The 27,487-nt window shown below is 43.6% G+C and overlaps 2 protein-coding genes across 5 annotated transcripts in view; one reads left to right on the forward strand and one right to left on the reverse strand.

The window, feature by feature from the left end:
• engase (endo-beta-N-acetylglucosaminidase) overlaps positions 1 to 7,333 on the reverse strand; it is a 70,682-nt gene extending 63,349 nt beyond the window's left edge. Inside the window, exons 1-3 of the mRNA XM_068058146.1 lie at positions 6,584 to 7,333; positions 5,121 to 5,197; positions 650 to 854 (exon numbers count right to left, since the gene is read on the reverse strand). Of these exons, the coding sequence (XP_067914247.1) occupies positions 650 to 854; positions 5,121 to 5,197; positions 6,584 to 6,711 (410 nt within the window). The 5' untranslated portion in view covers positions 6,712 to 7,333. The remainder of the gene's footprint in view (positions 1 to 649; positions 855 to 5,120; positions 5,198 to 6,583) is intronic.
• LOC137384302 (fatty acid-binding protein 1, liver-like) overlaps positions 1 to 27,487 on the forward strand; it is a 71,592-nt gene that overhangs the window by 11,305 nt on the left and 32,800 nt on the right. Inside the window, exon 1 of one of the 4 annotated variants that reach the window (XM_068058151.1) lies at positions 6,064 to 6,199. The exons of the other annotated variants lie outside the window; for them this stretch is intronic. The gene's annotated coding sequence lies outside the window, so the exon portion shown is untranslated. Of the gene's footprint in view, positions 1 to 6,063; positions 6,200 to 27,487 lie in introns of those variants that run through there. 4 annotated transcript variants of the gene reach the window in all.

Consider the following 27,487-nt stretch of genomic DNA (forward strand, 5'->3'; position numbering starts at 1 on the left):
TAAAATTGCTGCAATGCATGCCAGCTACAAAAGCTTGAAAATATTCAAATGGTGCTCTTTATGATTTGAAGCCTGACAAATCTCCAATCTCCCACTGACCAATTCTTTTATCCAATGAAATGGCAGAACTGTAAACATTGAGTTGGTTACATCTCAGTCTTTGACGTGCTTTAAAGCATCAGACAGCAGCAACTGCAGGACAGGTTATCTTGTTGGCTTTTCCAGCAGTGCAATTCCACCTCAATAATTTTGTTCGCGACATAGAAAGGGTTAAAAAGATTTCATAGCAATTTGCTGTGCTATAATGTGTACTTTGTCTTAATTTAATGTACGGGTCAAAATATGAATATAAAAAACAATGTGCATTTGCAATTACATAAAGCACAATGCACAACAGTTACTTTGAACTATATAGAAATTAAGAATGTTAAAAACATTAATGATTAGATCAACACCATCATAGCAATCCAAGTTCCCAAGTTAACTGAATTGTGTAAAAGGGCAGCAGGTCCTTGCCATGTTTCACAGTTGAAAAGATGGAAACGTAAACAGCTCATGTCATTTTACTTTTCCACTGAGACTCACATCACACTTCAAGTAAAACTGTAAGGATATCAATCAGTTGTCTTGTTATCCTTAGAAAATGTACCTGTCATTCAAGTAGCCACCAGCCATATCATGACAGACCAGTGTCCTTGGCCGATTAGACTGCAGAGGTGGCTGTCGTGGAGCTAAGGGGATAACAGCTTTGTTGAAATGCTCATCTTGAATAAAAGGCTGCCATGCTTTCAGTTCTTCGAGTGATGGGATGTAAAAGCTGACTGGTGCACTAGTGTCAGGGTCATAACATCGGCCTGCATTTAACAAAGGACCAAAAACAATAAACAGTCTTATCTCCCATTTACACATGACACCGAACCTTAGCAAACACAACAATGATTTATAAAATTTCACAAAACATCAAGGCCTGGATGAAGCAGCTGGCTAGCATGTTGTCTTTGAACCAGACAAGATGAAAGTCTCCTCTATTGGATGCAACGTCAATTTATGAAGAGCTCAGCAGATTCAACTTAAAAAGATTATACATACACTTAACCTTCCATAACCATTGATTACACATAAAAATACAGAAACTATAATACAAATGTGAGCAACCCAGTAAACTACAATACAGGAAAATTCATTCCCATCATGGTGTCACTTAAGGTCCTTCTAATTATTCCAAATTCTATCCCTCTGATCAGAGAATGCCGCCCTCAATTACTTCAGCCGTTGGAACTGCTGTAATGTTTACATTTTGGCAAGATTTGTAAGCAAATGAGACTTTAACATGGGTAACCAGACCATCTTCTTTCAACACCTTTCTGCTTCTGTTCAGTTCAGTCAGACTGCCTCACTTGGTTCCAATCTTACCTATCCAGTCACAGCCAGATGATTTCCAGCAATGGATTCTCTACCCACCTCTGCACCATTACCTCCAGATTCCCCCAAGGCTCTTTCCTCCTCTTTCTCATCTACATGATGCTCATTGGCAACGCCATCCACAGATATGGAGTCAGCTTCCTCATCTATGCTGATGACACCCAGCTAACCACCTCCCTCAACCCCTCCATTGTCTCTGTATTGTCAGACAGCTTGTGTGACATCCAGTCCTAGATGGGCTGCAATTTTTTCTAGTTAAACACCGAGAAAACTGAAGCAATCACCTTCACTCCAGCCATTAACTTCATACCGTTACCACTGGTTCTATCCTCCATTCCAGCCACCGTCTCAGGCTGAATTAGGCTGTTCTCAACCTAGGAGTTCGATTCAACCCCGAGCTGAGCTCTGACCCCATATCTTCTCAGTCACAAAGACAGAGCTACTTCTACCTTCATTACATCACTAGCGCCCACCGCTTTGGCTTCCTCCATGGCTGTCACCTCTTGGCTCTATTATTCCAATGATTTCCTGGCCAGCCTCCAATCTTCCACAAACTTCAGCTCATACGAAACTCTGCTGCCCATATCCTATTCTGTACCAAAACCCTGTCACCCTTATGGTTGATTGGCTTCTAGTCCAATATTTCCAACTTTTTTATCATGTTCAAATCACTTCATCGCCTTTCCTCCCTTCATTATGTAACCTTCTCTAACCCGACAAACACCATCCCCAAACTCCCTATTCTACTAAATCTTTTCTGCCTCTCCCTTTACCCCATAAGCTTCACACTCAAATTCCTTACCTACACCCCTCTGCCTCTCCACCTCCCTCTGCTCCTCCAAGTTCTTCCTTAGCACCCCTCTCTTTGACCAAGCTTTTAGTCACCCCTCTTAGTATCTACTTCTTGGGCGCAAAATCCATGTATTTCTGATTATGCCCCCATGAAGCCTTTGGGGACAATACACACACGCACACACACTGCAAGTAGTTATGTCCCTGTCTGCAGAATATTGGGTTAGAAAGATCACCTTTCTTGAAATATAAACAAAAATGCTGGAAACATTCAGCAGATTAGAACATATGGCCCCTCAAGCCTGCTCCACCATTCAGTAAGATTATGGTTGATCTGATCTTGGCCTCAACTCCACTTTCCTATCTGCCCCCACCCCATAACCCTCGACTCCCCTATAAATCAAAACTCTGAATATATTCAAGGCTAAGCCTCCACAGCTCTCTGCAGTAGAGAACTCCAAAGATTCACAGCCCTCAGAGAAGAAATTCCTCATCTTCATCGTAAATAGTAAATGGTGCCCCCTAGTTCTAGCTTCACCCACAAAAGGAAACATCCTCTCAGCATCTACCCTGGCAAGCCTCCTCAGAATCTTATATGCTTCAATATCATCAAGGTCAGGCAGCATCTGTGGAGAGAGGAAGAGATTAACGTTTCAAGGGAATGACTTTTCATCAGAAAAAGATTTACAGAACGGGGTTGAAGCAAGTACAAAGGCAGGGAAAAACAATAGGTCTGTGATAGGGTGGAAGGCAGGCGTGATTAAATGACAAAAGGGGTGATGGTGCAAGTGAAGAAACAAAAGATGACGAAACTCTAGAAGAGCTGTAAATGGCAACAGCAGGAAAATTACTAGCGCCTGTTGTCTGAATAAATGGGAGCAATGGTTAAGATCTGAAATTGTTGAACTTGCTGTTGAGTCCAGAAGGTCTTAAAGTGCCTAAGTGAAAGATGAGTTGCTGTTCCTTCAGCTTACATTGAGATTCATTGGAACAGTATAGGAGACAGAGGACATAGAGATCAGAGTGGGAGTGGGGCACAAGAGCATAAGTCGACCAAGTGGCCCATCGAGCCTGCTCCGTTCCGCCATTCAATATGATCATGGCTGATCTTGGGCTTCAATTCCACTTTCCTGCCTGCTCCCCATATCCCTCAATTCCCTGCAAGACCAAAAATCTATCTATCCCAGCCTTAAATGTATTCAATGATGCAGCATCCACAGCCCTTTGGGGTAGAGAATTCCAAAGATTCACAACCCTTTGAGTGAAGTAATTTCTCCTGATCACAGTTCTGAATAATTAGCCCCTTATCCGGAGACTGTGCCCCTGCATTCTAGATTACCCGATCAGCAGAAACAATCTCTCAGCTTCTACCCTATGAAGCCTTTGCAGAATCTTGTATGTCTCAACTAGATCGCCTCTCATTCTTCTAAGCGCCAGAGAAAATAGGCCCAATTTACATAGGACAACCCCCTCATCCCACGGGCCAATTTAGTAAATCTTCACTGCACCACCTCCAGTGCAAGTATATCCTTTCTTAAATGCGGAGACCAAAACTGCACACAGTATTGCAGGTGCAGTCTCCCCAAAAGCCCTGTACAATCTTAGTAAGAGTTCTTTATTCTTGTACTCCAATCCCCTTGCAATATAGGCCAACATGCCATTTGCTTTCCTAATAGCCTGCAGCACCTGCATGTTAACTTTGTGTGTTTCTTGCACATGTACCCCCAAGTCTCTCTAATCAACAATTACCAGTTTCATACTTTTAAAAAAATATTCTGCTTTTACAACCAAAGTGAACAACTTCACACTTCCCTACATTATACTCTATTCGTCATCTTGTTGCCCACTCACTTAACCTGTCTATATCTCTTTGCAGCCTCGCTACGTCCTCCCCACAGCTTACTTTTCCACCGAGCTTTGCACCATCAGCAGACAGTTAAAATGGCAAGCAACCAGAAGCTCAGGGTCATGCCTGTGAACTGAACGGAGATGTTCAGGAAAGTAATCATCCAATATGCCTGTGGTCTCCCCAGTGTAGAGGAAACTGCAATGTGAGCAGCGAGATCAGTATACTAGATTGAAATAAATCCAAGTAAATCACTGTTTCACCTGGAAGTAGTGTTCCAGGCTTTGGACAGTGAGAAAGGAGGAGATGAAATGGAAGGTATTGCATCGCCTGCAGCTGCACAGGAAGGTGCCATCGGAAGGGGATCAGGTGTTGGGGATGATTGAAGAATGGACCAAGCTTCCTTAATTTAGGCATATCCTTTTGATGGAGCCTGGGGCTTGAGTTAGAAATTTCATCTGGGCTAAAGTGCTGGAAACTTTTAGCTGCTGAGAGACAGTGAATGAGATGAGGCAGTGAGTGGTGAGAGTGAGAAAAAGGAACTAAAAAGAGAGAAAAAAAATATTCTTTTTACCACAGATCTGATTTTTCAGCCATTATTGAATCACCTTTGTTCCCACTCCAGTTACACTACTGAACAAAATAGGTAAAATACTCAAAAAGTATCAAAAGGCAAGGTATGTTAACATGAAAAGATGAAACTTTCTAGCACAATGTCATGCTGAAACACTTGGATATTCTGGGAGCATTTCAATTTAAATAGCACATTCATTACACCTTGAACATGAAAGAGATACTTGAGGCTGCATTAGATAATTGCTTTATCGGCTGCAATATAAAATAATTGACACAATAGGTTGTAAGGGAGCAAAGGCTCCTTCTCCCCAACCAGTACTCAAAGATAAGATGCTCCAGTCAGTTCTGGATGTTAAAAACATGCAACAAATATAAAGCTCTTTAACATGTTTTAATACTAACATTTGTTGCATGCTAAATTACAGGAGGGGGGGGGGGTTCCTGGAGGTACAATATTGAGTTTTCCAAAGTTATAAATACTCACCAGGGAGTTGAAGTGCATCATACTGAATCATGTGATCAACTTGATGCTCCTGTGGGCACTCCTCAGCAAGAGCGAGACTGTAAAACAGACATCCATGCATGACAAGATTTAACCCTATAATCCTACGCAATTTACTGAAAACAGTAAAGAATCAAATGTGGCATTTAAATAAAAAGCAAACTACCGGCTGTGTTTCATGGAGTACAATGAGCAAAATAAACCTGCATGTTCCATTACTGGTGCATGTGTGGCTCACTGACGGAGTTCAGATTGTGTCAAATTACAAGAGTGAAGTTTGAGAAAAATGTTTCCTGAACCCGGGAGAAGATTTTTTCCTCAACTATACCCTTTTTTAAAAATATATCAATCATGTGCCAACAATAATTTATATTAAATATGCAGAATTTACTGTGCAATAAATTACTGTGCTGCAAAACTGCAGTTTATACTGTAAAGCAGCACCTGGGTTGAAATAAATCCAACATAAAATTGAGTGGTTTATTAATACAAGGTGACAAGGAAGCTTCCAGGTTTGATCCACATTCTGCACTGCATTAGCTGATCTTAGGCTGGTTTTAGGGGAGCGACGATTGCTAGGGAGGGAAATAAATATATGGACCCCTACTGCAAAGTTCATGTATGTTGATATGAAGCAAAGGCAGGGCTGAGCTTGGCTATGTTGCGCCTCATCATTGCCAACACTTGCTGTCTAAGTTCACAAATGGAGTGTGGTCATTTGGACAAGACACCAGAGGGCAGCCTTTGCCCATGAAACTTTACTTGAGCACTTCATATGAGAAAAAGGGAGGGGCAAGGTCTTATACACCGAAAAGTACAGTTTAGGCCTATAGTGTAGTAACACAGCATGATTACTAAAAGTAATTACTGGCTACTACAGTGTATATGGAGGTTCTAACGAAAACGAATCTGTTGCAATTATACAAGTCAGGCATCAGGAAGAGTTGACAGCAGCCCAACTTTCAGGCGTGCAAAGTGAGTGTCTTGACTACTCACGACCAAGAATTTCTGTTACTGCTGGATCTCCTGTGACTTTACCGCTGATGATGGCAAGTTGCTGGGTATGCTGTTTTAGAATAGATGCATTATAACCACGTAATGCAAAATGCATTATCCAACTATAGATGAAAAATTTTGCTTCAGGTGTGCACCTCCTTGTATCACAATGCTTGGTTGTGTTTTTCGATCAATATTTACCATTGTGAACTGTTACATCAACATTTCAACAAGTTTAATTGTGACAGGAGTGTGAGACCGTGGTGAAAATAGGTACAACAGGAAAGGGGGACAAGAAATAAATTTTAAACTGACAGAAAATACAAAAAGGCAAGACTTTTAACATATTTACAAACAGAACCTGGCACAGCCTTAACTTACAGCTGCGTTGCTCATGTTTGCTATGCACTGCCTGCAACATCTGGGAGTTTGCTCAGTTTTTTACTCACTCATTGCTCTTCAGGCTCTTCCCGACTGCAGGTGATAGCAGGATGTCGCTGTCTGCCTTGTACTCTGCCCCTTTCTTTCTCTTACTCCCAGCTCCAGCCTCAAGCTTCCGCCTTTCACTTTGCTCCATCTTCTGCAACCCAAACTGCTGTGTTGCCGCTTCTTACGGCAGCTCTTTGAGAACAAACTACGCCAAACAACCTCGAAACGCGTTCTTTAAAAAAAAAACACGAATTGTAGTGCTGTCTGAGCGCAATCTGTTACGTATTATGAGGTTGGGCTTAGAAATTAATGTTGTAGCGTTTATAAGGTGTTTTCCGTTTAGTTTGTTTTTCGCACAATGAAAGAAAGCGAAAGGAGTTCCTTTTTTAAAAAAATAGTGAACCTTGAAAGTTTGTAAATTTTTATGCAAATAGTGTTTCTCGGAATGCAGTGGCAATTTGATTCTACATCTTTCAACACGTTGCACTGGTTGGTTTTGGATAACGATTTAGCAGCAGGCGCTATTTGTGCTGCGGTTTAACAGCTTTGCAACTTTCTGCAGTTGCACAGCGTTCTGACCTGAACCCTGCAAATCCGACCCACATACAGCAAAGTTACAATGGCAGCAACTAAGTCAAGATGCTGACCATGACTCCGTTTCTTTACTGTTATTTACGCCCCAAGCAAGGAAATTAAGTAAAACTATGAATTTAAGCAGAGATGAGTAGTTAAGGTTGCCAACTCTGCAGGACTTCCTGGAATCAGCATAAAGTAAGGCAGAAATGGCCGCGCCCACCAGCTGACTCGTCAGGGACAAGCCCGCCTCCGCCAGGCCCAGGAGTCATTTTGCGTGGCCCAGGCCTTTAATTGGCCTTGGCCGGGACTTCCGCCCCTCTGAGGCAGGAAGTCCCGCCTCCAAGAGCTACCAGCCAATCAAAAGGCCGGCAGCGCCACTGGGAGCGGTGGCCACAGCTGGGACTGCATCCAGCCAGAAGAACAAGAGGGACCTTGCTGCTCAAGGTGGTTGGAATGCTACACACCCGCCCTCCCAGCAGACTGGAGGGAGGGTATAAAATCAAGTGGGAGGCACGGGGGGGTGCTGTTCCCATTTTAATAGCAGCAAGGGAGGTTGAAAACAGTCCACCCCAAGCCAATTGAGGCCCTTCCAGTTGATAATCAATTGCCACTTAAGGACCTCCTCCCACTGCTGCTGGTATATTACCAATGGACAGGCACTTCAGTAGGCCACTCGGTAAAACCTGGCACAAACTGCCCCCACTGGAGTACCCTCCTAATCGACCCACACTGGGGCCCAGCTGATTTTCCCTGGCGAGGCCCAAAACCCCACTCAACTTTGGTGCTGGAGTGCGTCTTGCTCTTCTTTCTGGATGCAATCCCAGCAGTGGCCACCACTCCCGGATGATGCTGCTGGGACTGAGGAGCTGCCAGCCTGCTGATTGGCTGGCAGCTCTTGGAGGCGGGGCTTCCTGCCTCAAAGGGATGTAAGTCCCACCTGGGACCAATTAAGGGCCTGGACCACGCAAAATCACTGTATGGCTTCCAGGGCCGGGAGAGGCAGGCTCACCCTGACCTTTCAGCTGGTGGGCAGGGCCTCTGCCCTAATGCAAAATTCCTGCCGGTGAGTGGGGTTTCAGACCTCGACAGGGAAAATCAGTTGGACCCCAGCGAGGGGGGTGGGGTTTGATTAGGAAGGCAGGGGGATGTGCTCCAGGGGGAACTCCATGGGGCACAGGGTGCCCGATCAGGAGGGCCCCACCCGAGTCTATAAGGAGGCCGTCCAATTTTACTGGGCAGCCTCTTCAGCTGGCAAAGTGCCAGCCACTGCTAGTGATATACCAGTGGTGGCTGGAGGAGGTCCTTAAGTGGCAAGTATTTGGCCACTGAACGACCTCCATTGAGCTGGGGTGGGCGGGCCATTTTCAACCACCCCCCCCCACTGGTAAAATGGCATCAGGGGCAGATAGGCAACGGGAATAGCACCCTCCGTCGCCCACTCGATTTCACGCCCCCCCCACCCTGCCTCCAGCCCGCTCCCGGGGGGGGGGGGGGGAAAAAAAGAGTTAAATTCCAACTTAAGGCTAATCTCCAGGAAACTGCTGTGAGCAACCAAAGCATAGGGGCAATAAAAAAAAAATGTTTTACTTTCTTTGTACATTTTTGTGTATCATACAAATATTGGCCATGGGCAAAAAGGCTCTGGCCTGGTAGTGAAGAATCAGCCAATCCTGTAATTGAAGAAACCCTTCATTTTCTGATTGGTGTAGGATAGACATATCAGGTGATCGATGGCAGACGTTTGGGAGCAAAGTGGGTGGAAGCAGGAGATGAAACCTTCAGATAGATGTCCAACCAGAGTTCCAGATTGTAAATTTGTGAATGCCGCTTAGGCTGGTGTATATATAGGTAATATGCATTCAACTTTTTTTTCCAGCTGGTTAAATCATCAATATAACTACAAGAAATGATTCAACATTTCACAGGGAGTAGAGTTCGTTACGTGAATATAGAAAAGTATAAGTTGTGGTACTGGACTGGACACCCTGAGGTTATAAATCCCATTACAAATGTGCTCTGGCCCACATTATGTAGCTGAATCTTAATGCCATTAGGGCAATAAATACTGCATCACTAATGTCACCCACATCACAAAAATATTTACGTTCTAATTCCCAAAACTCTTAATAGATATAGTAACTGTTGACCTTGATACATACCTTTAGAATCAAGCCGAGCCACCACATTTTCATCACTAATGACAGAGCTACAAGATTGGGCAGATTCTAGGCATAAGATTTTTTAGTCAGCTGCAAAATGAACCATTGCTTTGCATCTCTGGCTTGCTAATTTTTAAGAACAAATGAACTTGCATTGATATAGTGCCTTTCATGTCCTCAGGAGATCTGTACAGTTACACTTTTCAGCACCATCCTATGAATGGTAATCAAGAGTGGGTTTCTGGCTTATTTCCCACTCGAATGTTGAGACAATATGTAGCAGCCCAATTGCTGCCAAAATCAAGATAAACTAATTCAGCACAAACTGAGAATTGAACCTCAGACATTTTAGCCTATATAAAATGTAATACTGCATGGAACAGTGCCTTCGGGGACTGAACAACAATGTTTAAAGTACTAAGTTGCATCTGTTGCAAATGTTGTCGAAAACTGAGCTTTAATCTGAGGATGCTTTTGTCACTGATTTGGCCTCTTGAGTCACTGATTTTCTTTAGCTTTAACTGAATCATGTATCATAGTAAACTGAACAAAGGAGCAAGCTAACTGTGAGAACACAGCAAATAGCACTCTACACATGTTAAGTACTTCAGGATAGTACTCAAAATTACCCAACTGTACAACAATGCAAGCTCGCAGTGAAAATATGACCCCTGCTTGCATTACTATAAAAATAAGATACGATTTAGGAGCACAGAAACAGGCCATTCATCCCAATTTATCTCTGCCACTGTCTTTGTGCACCACAGAAGCCTCCTCCCACCCTAAACCTCTCTAACCCTATCAGCTTATACTTGTATTCCTTCTGCCTCCTGTACCTATATAGCTTTCCTTTAATTGTATCTACACTATTTATCTCCGCTACATTCTAACCACCCTGGATAAAGAATTTTCTCCTGAAATTGCAACTGGATTTATTGGTGACTGTGTTATATTCATGGTCCCTAGTTTTGGACACTCCCACAAATTGTAATATAATCTCTCCATCTACAGTTTGATGCCTCCTGCATTGTATTTGAAAGGCAGCATTACAAAGACATTCTTCCTCTCCTCTCGCAACTGGTTTTCCTTTTATTCTCTTCTCAAGGATATTTGGCTTTCTTTTGCTGGAGAGTCAAAGAAACAGAAATCTGGAGATGCAGCACTCTCCCAGCATCCACAGAGCATGCAATCAAGCTGCATTTAAACTAAAAGTCTTCTTTTCTTAACAGTCTTTGTGCTAATACTGCATCAATAGCAAACTCTTGTGTCATGCTGACCACCGCCCCCGCCACCTGCCAAGAATGAGGCATATTAATTTTGTCATATGAACATTGATTTTAAACTGTTGCTGGAGTGATGAAATGACTAGTTAAACAGATCAGCTGTGACTGGAAAAAAACATTTGCATACTAACAGACAGTGCTTGGAGGGACAAAGGGGCTATTCCCTGCTCCAATTTAACCCGCAATGTACTTTGAGCACCAGGTATTGTGTGTAAGAAGAGACATTCCAGGATCGGCTAAGACAAGAGAATCCACAAACAGACGTGGTCAGACCAGCTAGTCATATCCTTGGCAACCTGGGTTTTTCTGAATAGTACACAGAGTTTGAACTGGAAAAAAGACTGTTTGCTCCTGGAATGAGAAGACCTCTTCTGTCTGCTCCCATCTCTTTCTCACAAGCCTCTGGACCCACAGAGGACACATGAACTTAGAGAGAGAAATCTCCTACATCGAACAAGGTTCAAGAAGAATACTGGGCCCTAATGAAAAGCAAGACCTGCCTACAGTCAAGGACTCTACAGCGAGCTCGAAGAACATTAACCAAAATCATCTTCAGATATTACCTCAAACTTTTCCACTTTATTTCTTCTGCTCTTTTCTGACTCTATCTGCATGTGTGTATCGCGTATGCATGCTAGCGTGGGCGCGTAGCGTATCCGCAGGCATTAACCAAATTAGAGTTTAAGTTTAATAACGTTCAACCTTTTTTCTTTAAACCTAAGAAAATCTGTTTGGCTAGTTTATTTGCCTTACAATTGGAAGTTAGTGAACGAGGATTCACTCAGGGGGAGCTAAAGAAAAACAGTTTAAAATTAAACCCTGTTACGGTAATACCAGGTGAAGGCTAAGAGGGAACCCTAGACCCTTTTCCCACCTGGTCATAACACTTGCATGGAATACAATTCCATGAGTTGCCAAGTGAGCCTAACTGAGTGCTGATGGAAAATTCAACTGTAAGGAGCATCAAAACTGAGCTTGATGTGCTCTCACCCAACATCCACAACCATGTCTGCATACTTCCAGCAGGATCGGTGAAAGATGCTCTTTGGTGTGCATGTTTGACATAAAATGTAGGTTGTATGACAACCTGAAATTGAGGTGCCTCATTACCTCACTACACTTGAGAGATGCATACTGTAATGAAAGAAATTGAACTGTATTGCACTTTATGTAATGTAAATTTTGAACTGTTATGTACTTTTACAAATTTTATGAATAAAGTATATCTTTGGAAAAAAAAAAATCAGGTGTAGAAAGCATGGCTACTTCTTTTCTCTATCGGCCAGGGAAAGCTCAGTCCAACTGTAGTGCAGTCACAACATCTGAGACTGGTGACTATCAAAGATAACTCCTTCCTAACCCATTAGTTCCACTGCCATACTGGCAAATTTGTATTTTCATTTTGCAAAAAGACATGCTGCAATCAAACTTTTTGATCCAGTTCTGCACATTTGAACAAACCGCATTGTTGCCATTATACATTTTTTTAAAAATTGTACTTGAATAATTTCATTCTTTCTTTACACACTAGAAAATACATTTACTTCCTCAATTGTTATAGGCCTGCCTGATAATCGAACATAGTCTACCTTTGTACTCAAATTATCTGCGTTATTTATCTTTGGCAAATCAGGTTTGCTTTTGCCAAGCCAGGTACTGATCTTCAATGTATCCTGTTGAACACATCTATAGTATTGCATATTAAAAAAAAGTTAACCGGGCAAGTATTTTAAATATATGTATAAAATTTAAAATACATTCTTCTGTTAAGTGAGTTGCACTATATCATTATCTGTACTATATGCGTGTGCAACAATGTGCCCTTATGTCCTATTGGAAATGTGAAACAGTCATTCCTAGAAAAACACAGCAAGCCAATTAGCATCTGTAGAGCGGACGACAAGTTTAAGTTTCAGGTGTGGAGTTGCAGTTTTGTAATAGGATTTCCGGTGTTACATCTGCTTCATTATGTCATACTTTACTGCAATCACTTTGATGTGTAATGGTAGAGATAATTTTTTATTTCCTACAATTTAACAGTTGACATTATATTTCATAATCAGATACAATCCTGATAACAATGTCTTTGTTTAAAGTTCAATGTGGAAACCCAATTTCTTTTAAATTATATTTGTACTTTGTAATGATGATTTATTGATTTTGCCACAAGTCTACAAGTCTCTTTAGTAATCTGACCACTGCATTGTTTTATAATGTAACAGATATACATCTAGATACAATGATCTATACCTATTGTAAGTAGAGTACAGGAATTGGCAAGATTCCAAACTCAACTCAACATGCTAAAGTATAAGTCTATTTGTTCAATGCAATGAAAAAAGGTCATTATATAAATGTAAATGTTAACTAAGGTTCTTGCCATGTGCAAGGCAAATTTCATGGGGAAAAAGATTCATTCACACAGCACCATTTTAAGTGGCACTATGCAGACGTACATCAGTTACCAAAGAAGCTACATCACTCCAAACAGAAGAGCTGCCCGCACATCAACACTAACAGAATTTCTTATCCACGACTGTTACATAAGTTTCTAAATTCACCTGAAAAAGCCCTTCAAAACACTCCTGCAGGGGATGCAGAGACCAAGTGGGCCCACATCAGAGACGCCATCTATGACTCAGCAATGACCACCTATGGCAAATGAGAAGCAGAATGCAGACTGGTTTCAATCTCACTTTGAAGAGCTGGAACCTGTCATAGTCACTAAGCGCATTGCACTGTTGAACTACAAGAACAGTTAACATCTGTAGCACTTAAAAGTAGCCAGAAACGCTGCACAAAGAACAGCCAGGCGCTGTGCAAATCACTACTGGCAACACCTATGCAGTCATATTCAGCTGGCCTCCGACACCGGAAACATCAGAGGAATGTATGATGGCATTAAGAGAGCTTTTGGGCCAACAATCAAGAAGATCGCCCCCCTCAAGTCTAAATCAGGGGACACGATCACTGACCAATGCAAGCAAATGGACTGCTGGGTGGAGCACTACCTAGAACTGTACTCCAGGGAGAATGTTGTCACTGATACCGCCCTCAATGCAGCCCAGTCTCTGCCAGTCATGGATGAGCTGGACGAACAGCCAACAAAATTGGAACTCAGCAATGCCATTGATTCTCTAGCCAGTGGAAAAGCCCCTGGAAAGGATGGCATTACCCCTGAAATAATCAAGAGTGCCAAGCCTGCTATACTCTCAGCACTCCATGAACTGCTTTGCCTGTGCTGGGATGAGGGAGCAGTACCACAGGACATGCGCGATGCCAATATCATCACCCTCTATAAGAACAAGGGTGACCACGGTGACTGCAACAACTACCATGGAATCTCCCTGCTCAGCATAGGGGGGAAAGCTTTCGTTCAAGTTCTTTTAAACAGGCTCCAGAAGTTGGCTGAGCCTGTCTATCCTGAGGCACAGTGTGGCTTTCGAGCAGAGAGACCCACCATTGACATGCTGTTCTCCCTTTGCCAGCTGCAGAAGAAATGCCGCGAACAGATGCCCCTCTACGTTGCTTTCATAGATCTCACCAAAGCCTTTGACCTCGTCAGCAGATATGGTCTCTTCAGACTACTAGCAAAGATTGGATGTATCTAAGTTTCATCACCTCATTCCATGACAATATGAAAGGCACAATTCAGCACAGCGGTGCTTCATCAGACCCCTTTCCTATCCTGAGTGACGTGAAACAGGGCTGTGTTCTCACACCCACTGTTTGGGATCTTCTTCTCCCTGCTGCTCTCACATGCACTCAAGTCTTCAGAAGAAGGAATTTTCCTCCACACAAGATCAGATGGCAGGTTGTTCAACCTTGCCAGTCTTAGAGCAAAGACCAAAGTACGGAAGGTCCTCATCAGGGAACTCCTCTTTGCTGATGATGCTGCATTAACATCCCACACAGAAGAGTGTCTGCAGAGGCTCATTGACATAATGGTGGCTGCCTGCAATGAATTTGGCCTAACCATCAGCCTCACGAAAACGAGCATCATGGGACAGGACGTCAGAAATGCTCCATCCATCAATATCGGCAACCACGCTCTGGAAGTGGTTCAAGTGTTCACCTATCTAGGCTCAACAATCACCAGTAACCTGTCTCTCGATGCAGAAATCAACAAGCGCATGGGAAAGGCGTCCACTGCTATGTCCACACTGGCCAAGAGAGTGTGGGAAAATGGCGCACTGACACGGAACACAAAAGTCCGAGTGCGTCAAGCCTGTGTCCTCAGTACCTTGCTCCATGGCAGCGAGGCCTGGACAACGTACGTCAGCCAAGAGTGACGTCTCAATTCATTCCATCTTCACTGCCTCCGGAGAATCCTTGGCATCAGGTGGCAGGACCGTATCTCCAACGCAGAAGTCCTCGAGGCGGCCAACATCCCCAGCATATACACCCTACTGAGCCAGCGGTGCTCAAAATGGCTTGGCCATGTGAGCTGCATGGAAGATAGCAGGATCCCCAAGGACACATCGTACAGCGAACTCGTCACTGGTATCAGACCCACCAGCCGTCCATGTCTCCACTTTAAAGGCATCTGCAAACGCGACATGAAGTCCTGTGACATTGACCACAAGTCATGGGAGTCAGTTGCCAGTGGTCGCCAGAGCTGGCGGACAGCCATAAAGGCGGGGCTAAAGAGTGGCGAGTCGAAGAGACTTAGCTGTTGGCAGGAAAAAAGACAGAAGCGCAAGGAGAGAGCCAACTGTGAAACAGCCCCGACAACCAATTTTATCTGCAGCGCCTGTGGAAGAGTCTGTCACTCTAGAATTGGCCTTTATAGCCATTCCAGGTGCTGCTTCACAAGCCACTGACCACCTCTAGCCACTTACCCATTGTCTCAAGACAAGGAGGCCAAAGAAGAAGATGCAGACTTACATCAATTCCCTAAGGGCAGACAGTGCCAAGGGCTACTACCTGTGTGGTCTGCCCAGGTTTCCTCATTGATATTGGCCTCTGATGCTGTTTGTCCCTGGGGAATCATAAGAACATAAGAAATAGAAGCAGGAGTAGACCATTCGGCCCCTCGAGCCTGCTCCACTAATCAATACGCAAGGGTTGATCTACCTCAACTTCAATTTCCAGCCCACTCCCCATATCTTTTGGTTCCCTGTGGGATAAAACATGTCTATCTCAGTCTTGAATATACTCATGGATGGAGCATCCACAAACCTCTGGGGTGGATAATTCCAAAGAATGCAACCTTCTGAATGAAGAAATTTATCCTCATCTCAGTCCCAAATGATCATATGCTGAGGCTATGCCCCTGTTCTATATTTCCCAGTCAGGGGAAACAACCCGTCAGTGTCTACCCTGTCAAGCCCCTTCAGAATCTTGTATGTTTCAAAAAGATCACCTAAAATGCAGAGGGTATAGGCCTAATTTACTCAGCCTCTCATCGTAGAACAACTTTCTCATCCCAGGAACCAATCTAGTGAACCTTTGCTGTACCACCTCCTTCCTTAGATATGGAGACCAAAACTGCACACAGTACTCTAGGTGTGGTCTTTCAAAAGCTATATACAACTGTAGCAAGAGTTCCTTATTCTTGTATTCCAATCCCCTCGCAATAAAGGCCAATATGCCATTTGCCTTCCTAATTGCTTGCTGTATCTGCATGCTAACTTTGTGTTCCTTGTACAAGTATACCCAAGTCTCTCTGAACATCAACATTTAGAAGTTTTTGAAAATATTCTGTTTATCTATTCTTACTACCTAAGTGATTATCCTCATACTTCCCCACATTATACTCCACCTTGTTGCCCACCCCCTTAACCCATCTATATCTCTTTGCAGCCTCTTTGTGTCTCCCTCACAGCTTACATTCCCACCTAACTTTGTATCGACATAGTCTGCATAGGCCTCTTGAAGTGATGCTACACAAACAAATACCCCCCAGCGCCCCCCTACAAATCTTTCATTTACTAAAGAGAAGAGAATGTAATTCTGAAACAGGTGTCTGTTTAGGTTAGTTTGGAGCACTCTTGCCTGATTCAAAATGTTATCAATTCAAGCCCCACTCCAGGATTTGACCTTATGATTTAGGCGGACTCTTCACACTGTAGTACTGAGGGATTGCAGCATTGCTGTAAACACTGTCTTTCAGATGTGAAACTGAGCCCTTGTCTGCCTGTTTGGATGGATGTAAAAGATTCAGTGGCAAAATTTAAAGAAGAGCAGGATTCTTCCAGTGTCTTGGCCAAGATTCATTCCTCAACACCATCATCAATACATATTAACTTGTCAATTATTTCATTTGTTCTTTATGGGATCCAGTTGTGCACAAACTGGTTGCCTGTTCCCTATATAAACAGTAACTAGAATTCAAAACTTAAATAATTCATTGGCTGGGAAATACTTTTGTGATGTTCCAAGAGAAAAAAGAGAAGTGCTTTCAGAATGCATATTATATTTATAAGATGAATCCAGCATTTCTTACTACTTTACTTCCTTCCAGTGTCAACAAATGGAATCATAAGAAATAGAAGCAGGAGTAGACTATTCGGCCCCTCCAGCCTGCTCCACCAATCAATAAAATCATGGCTGATCTACCTCAACTTCAATTTCCAGCCCACTCCCCATATCTTTTGATTCCCTGCAGGATCAAACATGTCTACCTCAGTCCCGCATTTTACAGATCCCCAGGCTTTAATTGGCCTGAGGTGGGACTTACACCCACTTGAGGGAGGAGGTCCCACCTCAGTGAGCTGCCAGCTAATCAGCGGGCCGGCAATTCTTAGTTACAGCAGCGCCACCGGGGGCGGTGGCCACCGCTGGGACTGCAGCCCAGCCGACGCCATGGACCCAAGAGAGTGGGTAAGTTTGGGTTACCTCACCAGAGGGTCAGCCGTGCCCTGGTGAGGCTGGGGTGGTCGTTTGGGGGGCGGCCCTCAATTGGGCACCCTGTACCCGACTGCCATCCCCCCCCACCCCCAGGGCATGGAAAGGCCGGAACTATCACTGGGCGACCTTTCACGTCCCCAGCACACTCATTTGCCATAGGTAAAATACCCGTGGAGGTGGTCGAGGGCCCTTGATTGGACTCGGGCGGGCGGGCCGTTTCCCAGCCCCCGTCCAGAGAGCGAGCGAGCGAGAGAGCAAAAAGAAAGAGTGGCATCACAGGAAAACCGCAAGTTCATTGGTTGGTAAATAACTGCTAGCTGAATTACCTATTCTAAGTTGAATTCAGATTAAAGATGAATAGGAGAAATATTTTACAGATTAAAAACTAAAGACCAGTCAGAAATTTAAAAACCAAATTAAAATCTAATTAAATAAAATAAAATAGAGATGCAGGACCAGACGATGTGTTGTAGCTGCATGATGTGGGAGCTGGTGGACCCCATTGTGGTTCCTAGTGACCACATCTGTAGCAAGTGTTGGTTGCTCGAGGAACTCCAGTTCAGAGTTGATAAGCTGGAGTCTGAGCTTCAGACATTGCAACACATCAGGGAGGGGGAGAGATACCTGGATGCTGTGTTCCAAGAGACAGTCACACCCCTTAGATTAACTACCTTGAATTGGTCCAGTTGTCAGGGACAGGAGGGTGTGACTATGAGTGAGGCAGGTAGAGGGATCCAGGAGGTAGTGTTGCAGGAGCCTCAGCTCTTGTCCTTGTCCAACAGGCTTGAGATTCTTGTTCCCTGTGTGGACAAGAGCAGGGACTGTAGGGAGGATGAGCGAACTGACTATAGCACCGTCGTACAGGGATCCATTCAAGTGGGGGGAGAAAAGAGAAATGTAGTCATAATCAGGGATAGTATAGTTAGGGGCATAGACACTGTTCTCTGTGGCCAGGATCGAGAGTCCCGAAGGCTCTGTTGCCTACCCAGTGCCAGGGTTCAGGGCATCTCATCTGGGCAGAGGAACTTGGAGTTGGAGGGGAAAGATCCAGTTGTCGTGGTCCACGTAGGTACCAACGATATAGGTAGAATTAGGATGGAAGTTCTGCTGAGGGAATATGAGCAGCTAGGGGAAAAATTAAAAAGCAGAACCAAAAAGGTAATAATCTCCAGATTACTACCTGAGCCACGAGCTAATTGGCACAGGGTCAATAAGATTGAAGTGGTAAATGCATGGCTCAAAGATTGGTGTGGGAGAAATGGGTTCGAATTCATGAGACATTGGCACCAGTACTGGGGAAGGAGGGAGCTGTTCCAATGGGACAGGCTCCACCTGAATCATGCTGGGACCAGAGTCCTGGCATATCACATAACTAGGGCTGTAGATAAGGCTTTAAACTAAATAGTGGGGGGGAGGGTTCAGTTGCATGGAAAATTAGGAAACCAAAGTTAAAGGAGAAGGTAGGAGTGCAGGTTAGTAATGAGGCTGATCATTACCAGAATATAAACGGTAGGGACAGAACGTGTGAATGTCATATTGCACCAAGGAATTGTACAAGAGTAGGGAAATTTGATAGTCGAACAAACTTAAAGGCTTTTTATCTGAATGTACAAAGCATTTGGAATAAAATTAATGAGTTTACAATGCATATAGAGACGAATGGGTATGATTTAGTGGCGATTACTGAGACATGGTTGCAGGGAAACCAGGTTTGGGAATTGAATATCCAAGGGTACTCAGTATTTGGGAAGGATAGGCAAGTAGGAAAAAGGAGGTGGAGTAACTTTGTTAGTAAAGGAAGAGATCAGCGCTGTAGTGAGAAATGATATAGGTTCTGGAGATCAAGACACAGAATTAGTCTGGGTAGAAATAAGAAATAGCAAGGGAAACAAGTCCTGGTGGGAGTAATCTATAGGTCTCCAAACAGTAGTTCCGCAGTGAGGCACAGTATAAACCAGGAAATACTGGGGGCTTGTAAGAAAGGTATGGCAATAATCATGGGTGATTTTAATATGTATATAGACTGGATTAATCAAATTGGCAAAGGTAGCCTCGAGGGAGAGTTCATTGAATGTATTGGAGATTGTTTTATGGAGCAATATGTTGTGGAACCAACCAGGGAGCAGGCTATTCTAGATTTGGTATTATGTAATGAGGTGGGATTAATTCATGATCTCATAGTTAAGGATCCTCTATGGAAGAGTGATCATAGCATGCTAGAATTTCAATTTCAGTTTAAGGGTGAGAAACTGGAGTCCCACACTAGGGTTCTGGAGTTAAGCAAAGGTAATTACATAGGTATGAGGACAGATTTGGCCCTAGTGGACTTGGCAGGAAGACTAAAAGGTAGGACAGTTGATGAGCAGTGACAGATGTTTAAGGAGATATTCAATTACTCCCAATTAAAATATATTCCAGAGAGGAAGAAAGATTGTAAGAGGGGGAAAAACATCCATGGCTAAGCAAGAAAGTTAAGGATAACAAAGACAAAAACTAAGGCATACCATATTGCAAAGGCCACTGGTAGGCTGGAAGATTGGGAAACTTTTAAAGATCAAAGGGTTACTAAAAAAGTAATAAAAAGAGCAAAGGTAAATTATGAAAGAAAACTAGCGCAAGATATAAAAACGGATAGCAAAAGCTTTTATAAGTATATAAAAGGGAAGAGAGTAGCTAAAGTGAATGTTGGTCCCTTGGAGGATGTGACTGGGGAGTTAATAGTGGGGAACACAGAAATGGCGGAGACACTAAATCAGTATTTTGCCTCAGTTTTCACGGTGGAGGACATTAGTACCATCCCAATACTAACAGGTAACGCAGAGGTTATAGAAAGGGAGGAACTTAGAACAATCACCACTAAGGCAAAAGTACTGAGCAAACTATTGGGATTGAAGGTAGACAAGGCCCCAGGGCCTTGTTTCTTAAAGGAAGTGGCAGCAGAGATAGTGGATCTATTGGTTATAATATTCCAAAATTCCCTGGATGTGGGGAAGGTTCCAGTGGATTGGAAAAATGTATAATGCCCTTATTCAAAAAAGGGAGGGAGGCAGAAAGTAGGAAACTATAGACCAGTTAGTTTAACATCTGTCGTTGGGAAATTGTTAGAATCCATTATTAAGGAAGTAATAACAGGACATTAGAAAGTCAAAATGCAATCCATCAGAGTCAGCGTGGTTTTATGAAGGGTAAATCGTGTTTGACTAATTTGCTAGAGTTCTTCGAAGATGTAACAAGTGGATAGTGGGGATCCTGTAGATGTAGTTTATCTGGATTTCCAGAAGGCATTTGATAAGGTGCCACACAAAAGGTTAATACACAAGGTAAGATCACATGGGGTTAGGGGCAATTTATTAGCTTGGATAGAGGATTGGCTAACCAACAGAAAACAGAGTGTCGGGATAAATGGGTCCTTTTCTGGTTGGCAAGTTGTAACTAGTGGGGTGCCACAGGGTTCGTCCTCGGGCCCCAACTATTTACAATCTATATTAATGACTTGGATGCAGGGATAGAAGATACTATAGCCAAATTTTCAGATGACACTAAAATAGTTGGGATAGTAAGTTGCAGTAAAGGAATAAGAAATTTACAAATTTACAAATAGGTTAGGTGAATGGGCCAAAATTTGGCAGATGGGAGTTTCATGCGGATGAGTGTGAGGTTATCCATTTTGGTCAGAAGAATAGAAAGGCAAATTATCTAACTGGAGATAAACTTCAGAGTGCCTCGGTGCAGAGGGATCTGGGTGTCCTCGTGCATGAATCGCAGAAAACTTGTATGCAGGTGCAGCTGGTAATAAGGAAGGCAGATGGAATTTTGGCATTTATTGCTAAAGGAAGAGAGTATAAAAGTAGGGAAGTGTTGCTGCAACTGTACAAGGCATTAGTGAGACCGCAGCTGGAGTATTGCGTACAGTTTTGGTCCCCTTACTTGAGCAGGGATGTAGTTGCATTGGAGGCAGTTCAGAGGAGGTTCACTAGATTGAATCCAGAGATGAGGGATTTGTCTTATGAAGAGAGATTGAGCAGTTTAGGCCTTTACTGTCTCGAGTTTAGAAGAATGAGAGGCGATCTAATTGAGGTATATAAGATGATTAAGGGTATTGACAAAGTAGACGTAGAGATGATGTTTCCTCTGGTGGGGAAATCTAGAACGAGAGATCATAGTTTTAGGATAAGGGATAGCAGATTTAAAACAGAGATGAGGAGAAATTACTTCTCTGAAAGGGTGGTGAGTCTCTGGAATTCACTACCCCAGAGTGCGGTGGATGCCGGGACATTGGGTTAATTTGAGGAGGAGATAGACAGATTTTTAATTCGTAATGGGTTGAAGGGTAATGGAGAACGGACAGGAAAGTGGAGTTGAGGCCGAGATGAGATCAGCCATGATCGTATTGAATGGCGGGGCAGGCTCGAGGGTCTGAATTGCCTACTCCTGCTCCTAGTTCTTATGTTCTTAAATGTGCATCTATGTCCCTCAAATGTTAACTTCCAGTTTATATCATAGCTTAACCTAACAAGTTTGGTTGCAGAATTAGCAGTCAGGCCAGAAATTGTTAAGCATGTTTTAAGGTTCATTGTCATAGTTTGTTGACAGCCATTGATAGCTCAGAGAGTTACACAATAATCGTAACTTCTCCCATTTCACCCTCCTTTCTTTAGTTCCTCTTGTCCCTGATGCCTTTATTGCCCTCCAACTATAGTTCTGAAGACTGGTGCACTAAATCTAGCAGCTCCCCTGACCAAGCTGCTCCAGTACAGTTATGACACCAAAATCTACCTGACATTGTCATTACCAGGTATGCCCCATCCTCAAAATACAGGATAAGTTTAACCCAGTCAATTATGGCCCTGTCAGCATCCTCCCATGCAGTAGTAAATTATTGGAAGGAGTCAACAATACTACCGTTACATACCAATTACCTGCTGACCGTCGCTCAATTCAGTTCCTGCCGGAACCACTTAAGTCCAGACATTATCTCAGCTGTGATCCAATCATGGGTGTAAGAGCTGATTGCCAGAGGAAAGCTGAGAGCAGCTGCCCTCAACATCAAGGTAGCATGCAACCAAGCATGGTGCCAAGCAAACCATGCAAAACTGGTGCCGTGGCTGGAGTCACATCCAATGCAAAGGAAGAGGTTGGAGATTATCGGAGGTCAGTCCTAGGACATCTTCATGTGTATCTTGGGGAAGTGACCTCAGCCCAACTATCTTCAGCTGCTCTGTGTCTCCATTATATAGGTCAAAAGTGGGCTGTTTGCTGACAATTCCATAGTATTCCGATCAATCTACAGTTCCTTCAATAATGAAGCAGCCCATGGCAGTCTACAACAGGACTTGGATAACATCTAGTCTTGGGCTGACAAGTAGCAGGTGTCATGCAGGCCCCCACCTGCCAAGAATGAAGCACATTAATTTCGCCACATGGAAATTAACTTCAAATTGTTGCTGGGAAGAAAAGAGGGCCTATTATAAGGAATTGCCAGGTCCCTGGCCAGAAAGACATTTTTGCATACTAGCAGTGTTGAAACAAAGAAACCAGTCCCTGCTCCCAATACACAGAACGAATGTGGTCAGACCAGTTTAGTCACATGACTAACTGGCTGTTGCAGAGTTTTGAACTGAGAGGTTTAAATTGGAGAAATAGTGTTTGAAGACAGAAAGCTGTTTGCTCCTGGCTTGAAAAGACCGTCTCCTCTCCTGTCAGCACCCATGTCTTTATCACCAGCCTTGGAATCCACTAAAGACACATGATCCCCAAGAGAGAGAAATCTCCTACAGTGAACAAGGTTCAAGAAGAATACTGGGCCCCAACGAAAAGCACGAATTACCTACAAGCAAGGATTCTACAATGAGCTCGAAGAACTATAACAACTCTTCAGATATTGCCTCAAACCTCTCCACTTTATCTTTCTTCTGCTCTTTTCTGTCTCTATTTGCATGTGTGTATCGCGTCTGCATGCTACCGTGGGTGCAACATGTATCCACAGGCACAACTGAATTAGAGTTTAAGTTTTAATAAATTTCACCTTTCTTCTTTAAACCTAAGAAAGCCTGTTTGTGCTCATTTCTTTGCCTTATAATTGAAAAGCAGTGAACAAGGATTCACCAAGGGGGAGCTCAAAACACTGTGCTTAAAATTAAATCCTGTTACAGCAAGACCAGGTGAAGGTTGAATGGGACCCCCAAGACACCTTTCTCACCTGGTCGTAACACAGGTAATATTTGTGCCATGTAATTCCAGGTAATAATGTAACATGTTGAAAAAGAGAAATACCAGTCTTCTCCCTTACACTAATAAAATCTGACTTGTCAGCACGAAGTAGAAGCGAAACTGATTCAACCCCACAGTGGCTACAAAAGCAGGATAGTATAGGCTGAAATGAGCAGCTCACTTCCTGACGTCTCAAAGACTGTTCACCATCTCTGCAAGACTTAAGTCCAAATTGTGATGGAATACTCACCACTTCATTGATTCTGAGTCAATATCCCGAACTTCCTTATCTAACACCACAAGAGAGGACTATCATCTCACTACTAGAAAGGTTCATGAAGAAGGCCTACAGTCACCTTCACAGGGAAATTAGAGATGGGAAATAAATGTGTCCTTACCAGTGTTGTCCACGTCCCCAGAACAAACATAAAGCTCATAAGCCCATTGCCTTAGAAAGGGAGGGAACAATTCTTATACTTTGTTTCAGAACTGGTGATTTTCTGTCCATTAATCCACTTTGCAGACCCTTTGGTTTCTGTTGGACTGATAAGATTTTGGATGCTCAGGATCTTTCCTTTTCCTAGTAGAACTCTTTATAATTCCTGACATGAATTAGCTTATCCTACAGATACATTTGCTTTGCCTCCCTTTACTTGGTGACTCATTGGGTTTTTCTGTGGCCTACATCAGTTCTTTAATTAGCCTTTGTAAGATTTCTTCTTCTTTAGATGCTGCCTCTGATCCAAAGGATAGCAGCCTAAACAGCAAACATCTTTAAATTCCAGGCCAGTTGTACAATTGAATTAACCACCTGGGCTTCTGTCTACTCCTTTGTGTCATCCAACTAAGTGTCTCTCTTTGAGCTACTGATCTCAGCAGTTCTATTTTTGTGACCCAATTTCAGAGTCTGATTATTCTTCATGCTCTGCACCTAGTTAATGGAGTATCCTATGTTTACATTTCAAATGTCTCCAGTCTTCTACATTTCATTGCATTAAAAGGCCAGCTCTCACACCCATAGATAGCCATTAACCAATTGCGACACTTCGATTATCATGATGTCTTTTGTCAGGATGAGCTGTCAGTAATCGGTGCATATTGTTAGACACTCATTCAGCTGTCACAATGACTATCCTGACAGATTTTGCATGAATTAGTCAACATTTCTAATCAGAGTACCATCAACTGTTATGATAGTTCTTAACATTTCAGCTCTAATTTGGTTCACGCCTACGGATACACGCCACGCCCCAGGCTAGCGTGCATACGCGATACACAAATGCAAATAGAGACAGGAAAGAGAAGATAAAGTGGAAACGTTTAAGGCAATCTCTGAGGAGGGTTTTTTTGTTACGGTGCTTTGAGTTCACTGAGGAATCCTTTTGTAGGTTGATCTTGCTTTTCGTTGGGGCCCACTATTCTTCTTAAACCTTGTTCACCGTAGGAGACTTTTCTCTCTTGGGGTTCATTTATCTTCAGTGGGTTTCAGTTCCGTGAGAAAGAGATGGAAGCAGACAGGAGAGGCTGCAGCGAGCCAGCCACGAGAGGTCTTTTCAGTCTAGGAGCAAACAGCTTTCTGAGTTCAAATTCTCTGTGGTGAGTTCAAAAAAACCTGCAACAGCCAGTTAGTCATGTGACTAAACTGGTCTGGCTACGTCTTCTGCATATTGGGAGCAAGGGATAGCTCCTTTGTTCCAACACGGTCTGCTAGTATGCAAAAAATGTCTTTCCAGCCAGGGGCTTGGCAATCCCTTGTAATAGGCTTTCTTTTCCTCCCAGCAACAATTCGAAATTAAATGTCCATGTGCCAAAATCAATGTGCCTCACTCTTGGCGGATGGGAGCCTACATGACACCTCCAAACCCAGGGGAATGAAATGCGATTTGAAAACAAAAGACACATTTCATTAAAAGGGTTGAGAGAAATATATCTATATATATATAAAAAAAGATACAGAAAACCGTGCATTTCACTCATTCATTTCTATTCATTCATAAATCCTAAAAGCTTATTAACATTGTCTTTTCTTGGTGCCAGTGCTGCTTTAATTTCCCCTTTTTGGCATCCCAGTATCCATGTGATTCTTTGGGGAAGCTTTTCTTCAGTTTTCCCATTGCCATGACTACCTAGAGTATTGATTCCTATTGGAGGTCATTTTTTTTCCCCAGGAGAGTTAGTAGTGGGCGGGTCTATCCTGAACTCTCTTTCAGCACTTTGCTGAATCATGCAAAAGCTGTTGACTTCAGGGGATGGGTAGTTCCCTTTTTCTCTGACAGTGGGGGAGGATTCTTTGTTAATCTCCCCTTTGTTCTCTGGGACATTTTTGCCTGCAGGTATTTGTGCAGACTTGACTGCGCTCTTCTGCGGCACTTCGACCAGATGAGGCATAACCCTCATGGTTTCTCTGCCCCTAGGAGGTCTCTCTGTCTCTGCAGGTTCCTGTAAATGCTGTTATCAACTCTGTTGGGGTGCTTCTAGTGTCAGTATTTACTTAGAAGGATGTGGGTCTAACTGTTTACATTTTTCAGGGTTGGCTGACTGTACAGTAGGGGTTTTCCTCTGGGAGTCCTCCCAGACTTCCTTTAGCCTGCTCTCTTGGTCACTTTTTCCCCTTCTCTTTCTAAACATTTGCCAGCTGTGTGCCTGCCTGTCCCCTTTTCTTCTCGGCGGGGGTCCCTTACAGTTCACCAGCCCTCTGCTGGAGGGTCTTCCGCACACCGGTACAGGACTGAGGGATGCTGGTTTCACTGTAGGTTGGGGATTCCCCTCAACTTGGCACATGTGGCAACTCCTGCAGTACTCCACCACATCTTTGTGGAGTTTTGGCCAGTCAAACTGCTGTCTTATGTGGGCATTGTTCTTTTGGATATGAGCATGTACAGCCACTGTAGTCTCGTGGGTCCTTCTTAATATTTCTCCCCAGGACCTCTGCAGCACCACTAACTGGTGAACTACTGCCCACTCCTTGCTCTCAGGTCTGTGAGGAGAACGCCATTTCTTCATCAGTACCTCATTCTTTAAATAGTAGCAATCAGGGGCTCCCTCTGCTTCACTTTCAAACTGGGCAGCCTGTGTTAACTCTCACAATACTGGGTCGGCTCACTGAGCCTCAGCTAGGGAAAATCCATTTCATTCATTCCCTGGGTCTCCTAACTTTCTAAAGAAAGTCTCGGACAGGTGGACCTCATGGTCATTTGCCTGCAGTGCCAATGAAGCCTCCTCTGGGGGAGCTGGTTTGATCATGGCCTGATCAACAACACATTCAGGGAAACTGCGGGGGTTAATCTCCTGCAACTGCCCGGTCTCTCTGACCTCCTGCAGTCTTTCTTTCACGACTGGGGGGGCTACCACCTTCACCCCCACCAGATAATTGCCTAGGAAGTCAACCTCGTCCACAGGCAAACTAGGGACAATCCCTACGCTCACCGGTCCCGAAACTCGGTCGCACTCCAGGTGCACAGGTACAGGCATACACCGCCCTCCAATACCATTCACCACCATTTTGGTGTTCACTGCACTCTCTGGGGGAAAGGTCAGGCCGTTTCCCAGTAAAAGGAATTTAGTGGCCCCTGTGTCCGAGTATCACTATGGGCTTGCTGGCCCCACTCGAGGGCTATGGGGTTACTTTTTTTTCAGATACAAAACCCTGATTGCATTCAGGAATCCTATTAGCTTTTCCTGCACTGGCCAAAGTAAGCTTCCTGGGTTGTATTTTTACTGCAGTTAAAGCCACAGCTTGTTCTGCTGTGCTTTCCATCAGGGTCCCATCTTCACTGAGCGGGTGGGCTCTGATTAACCCTACCAGTTTTTAGTTTCCAGCAGTCAGATTTTAAATGCCCTGCTT

Source organism: Heterodontus francisci, chromosome 26, assembly GCF_036365525.1.
Source record: "Heterodontus francisci isolate sHetFra1 chromosome 26, sHetFra1.hap1, whole genome shotgun sequence".
In the NCBI taxonomy this organism is placed as follows: domain Eukaryota; kingdom Metazoa; phylum Chordata; class Chondrichthyes; order Heterodontiformes; family Heterodontidae; genus Heterodontus; species Heterodontus francisci.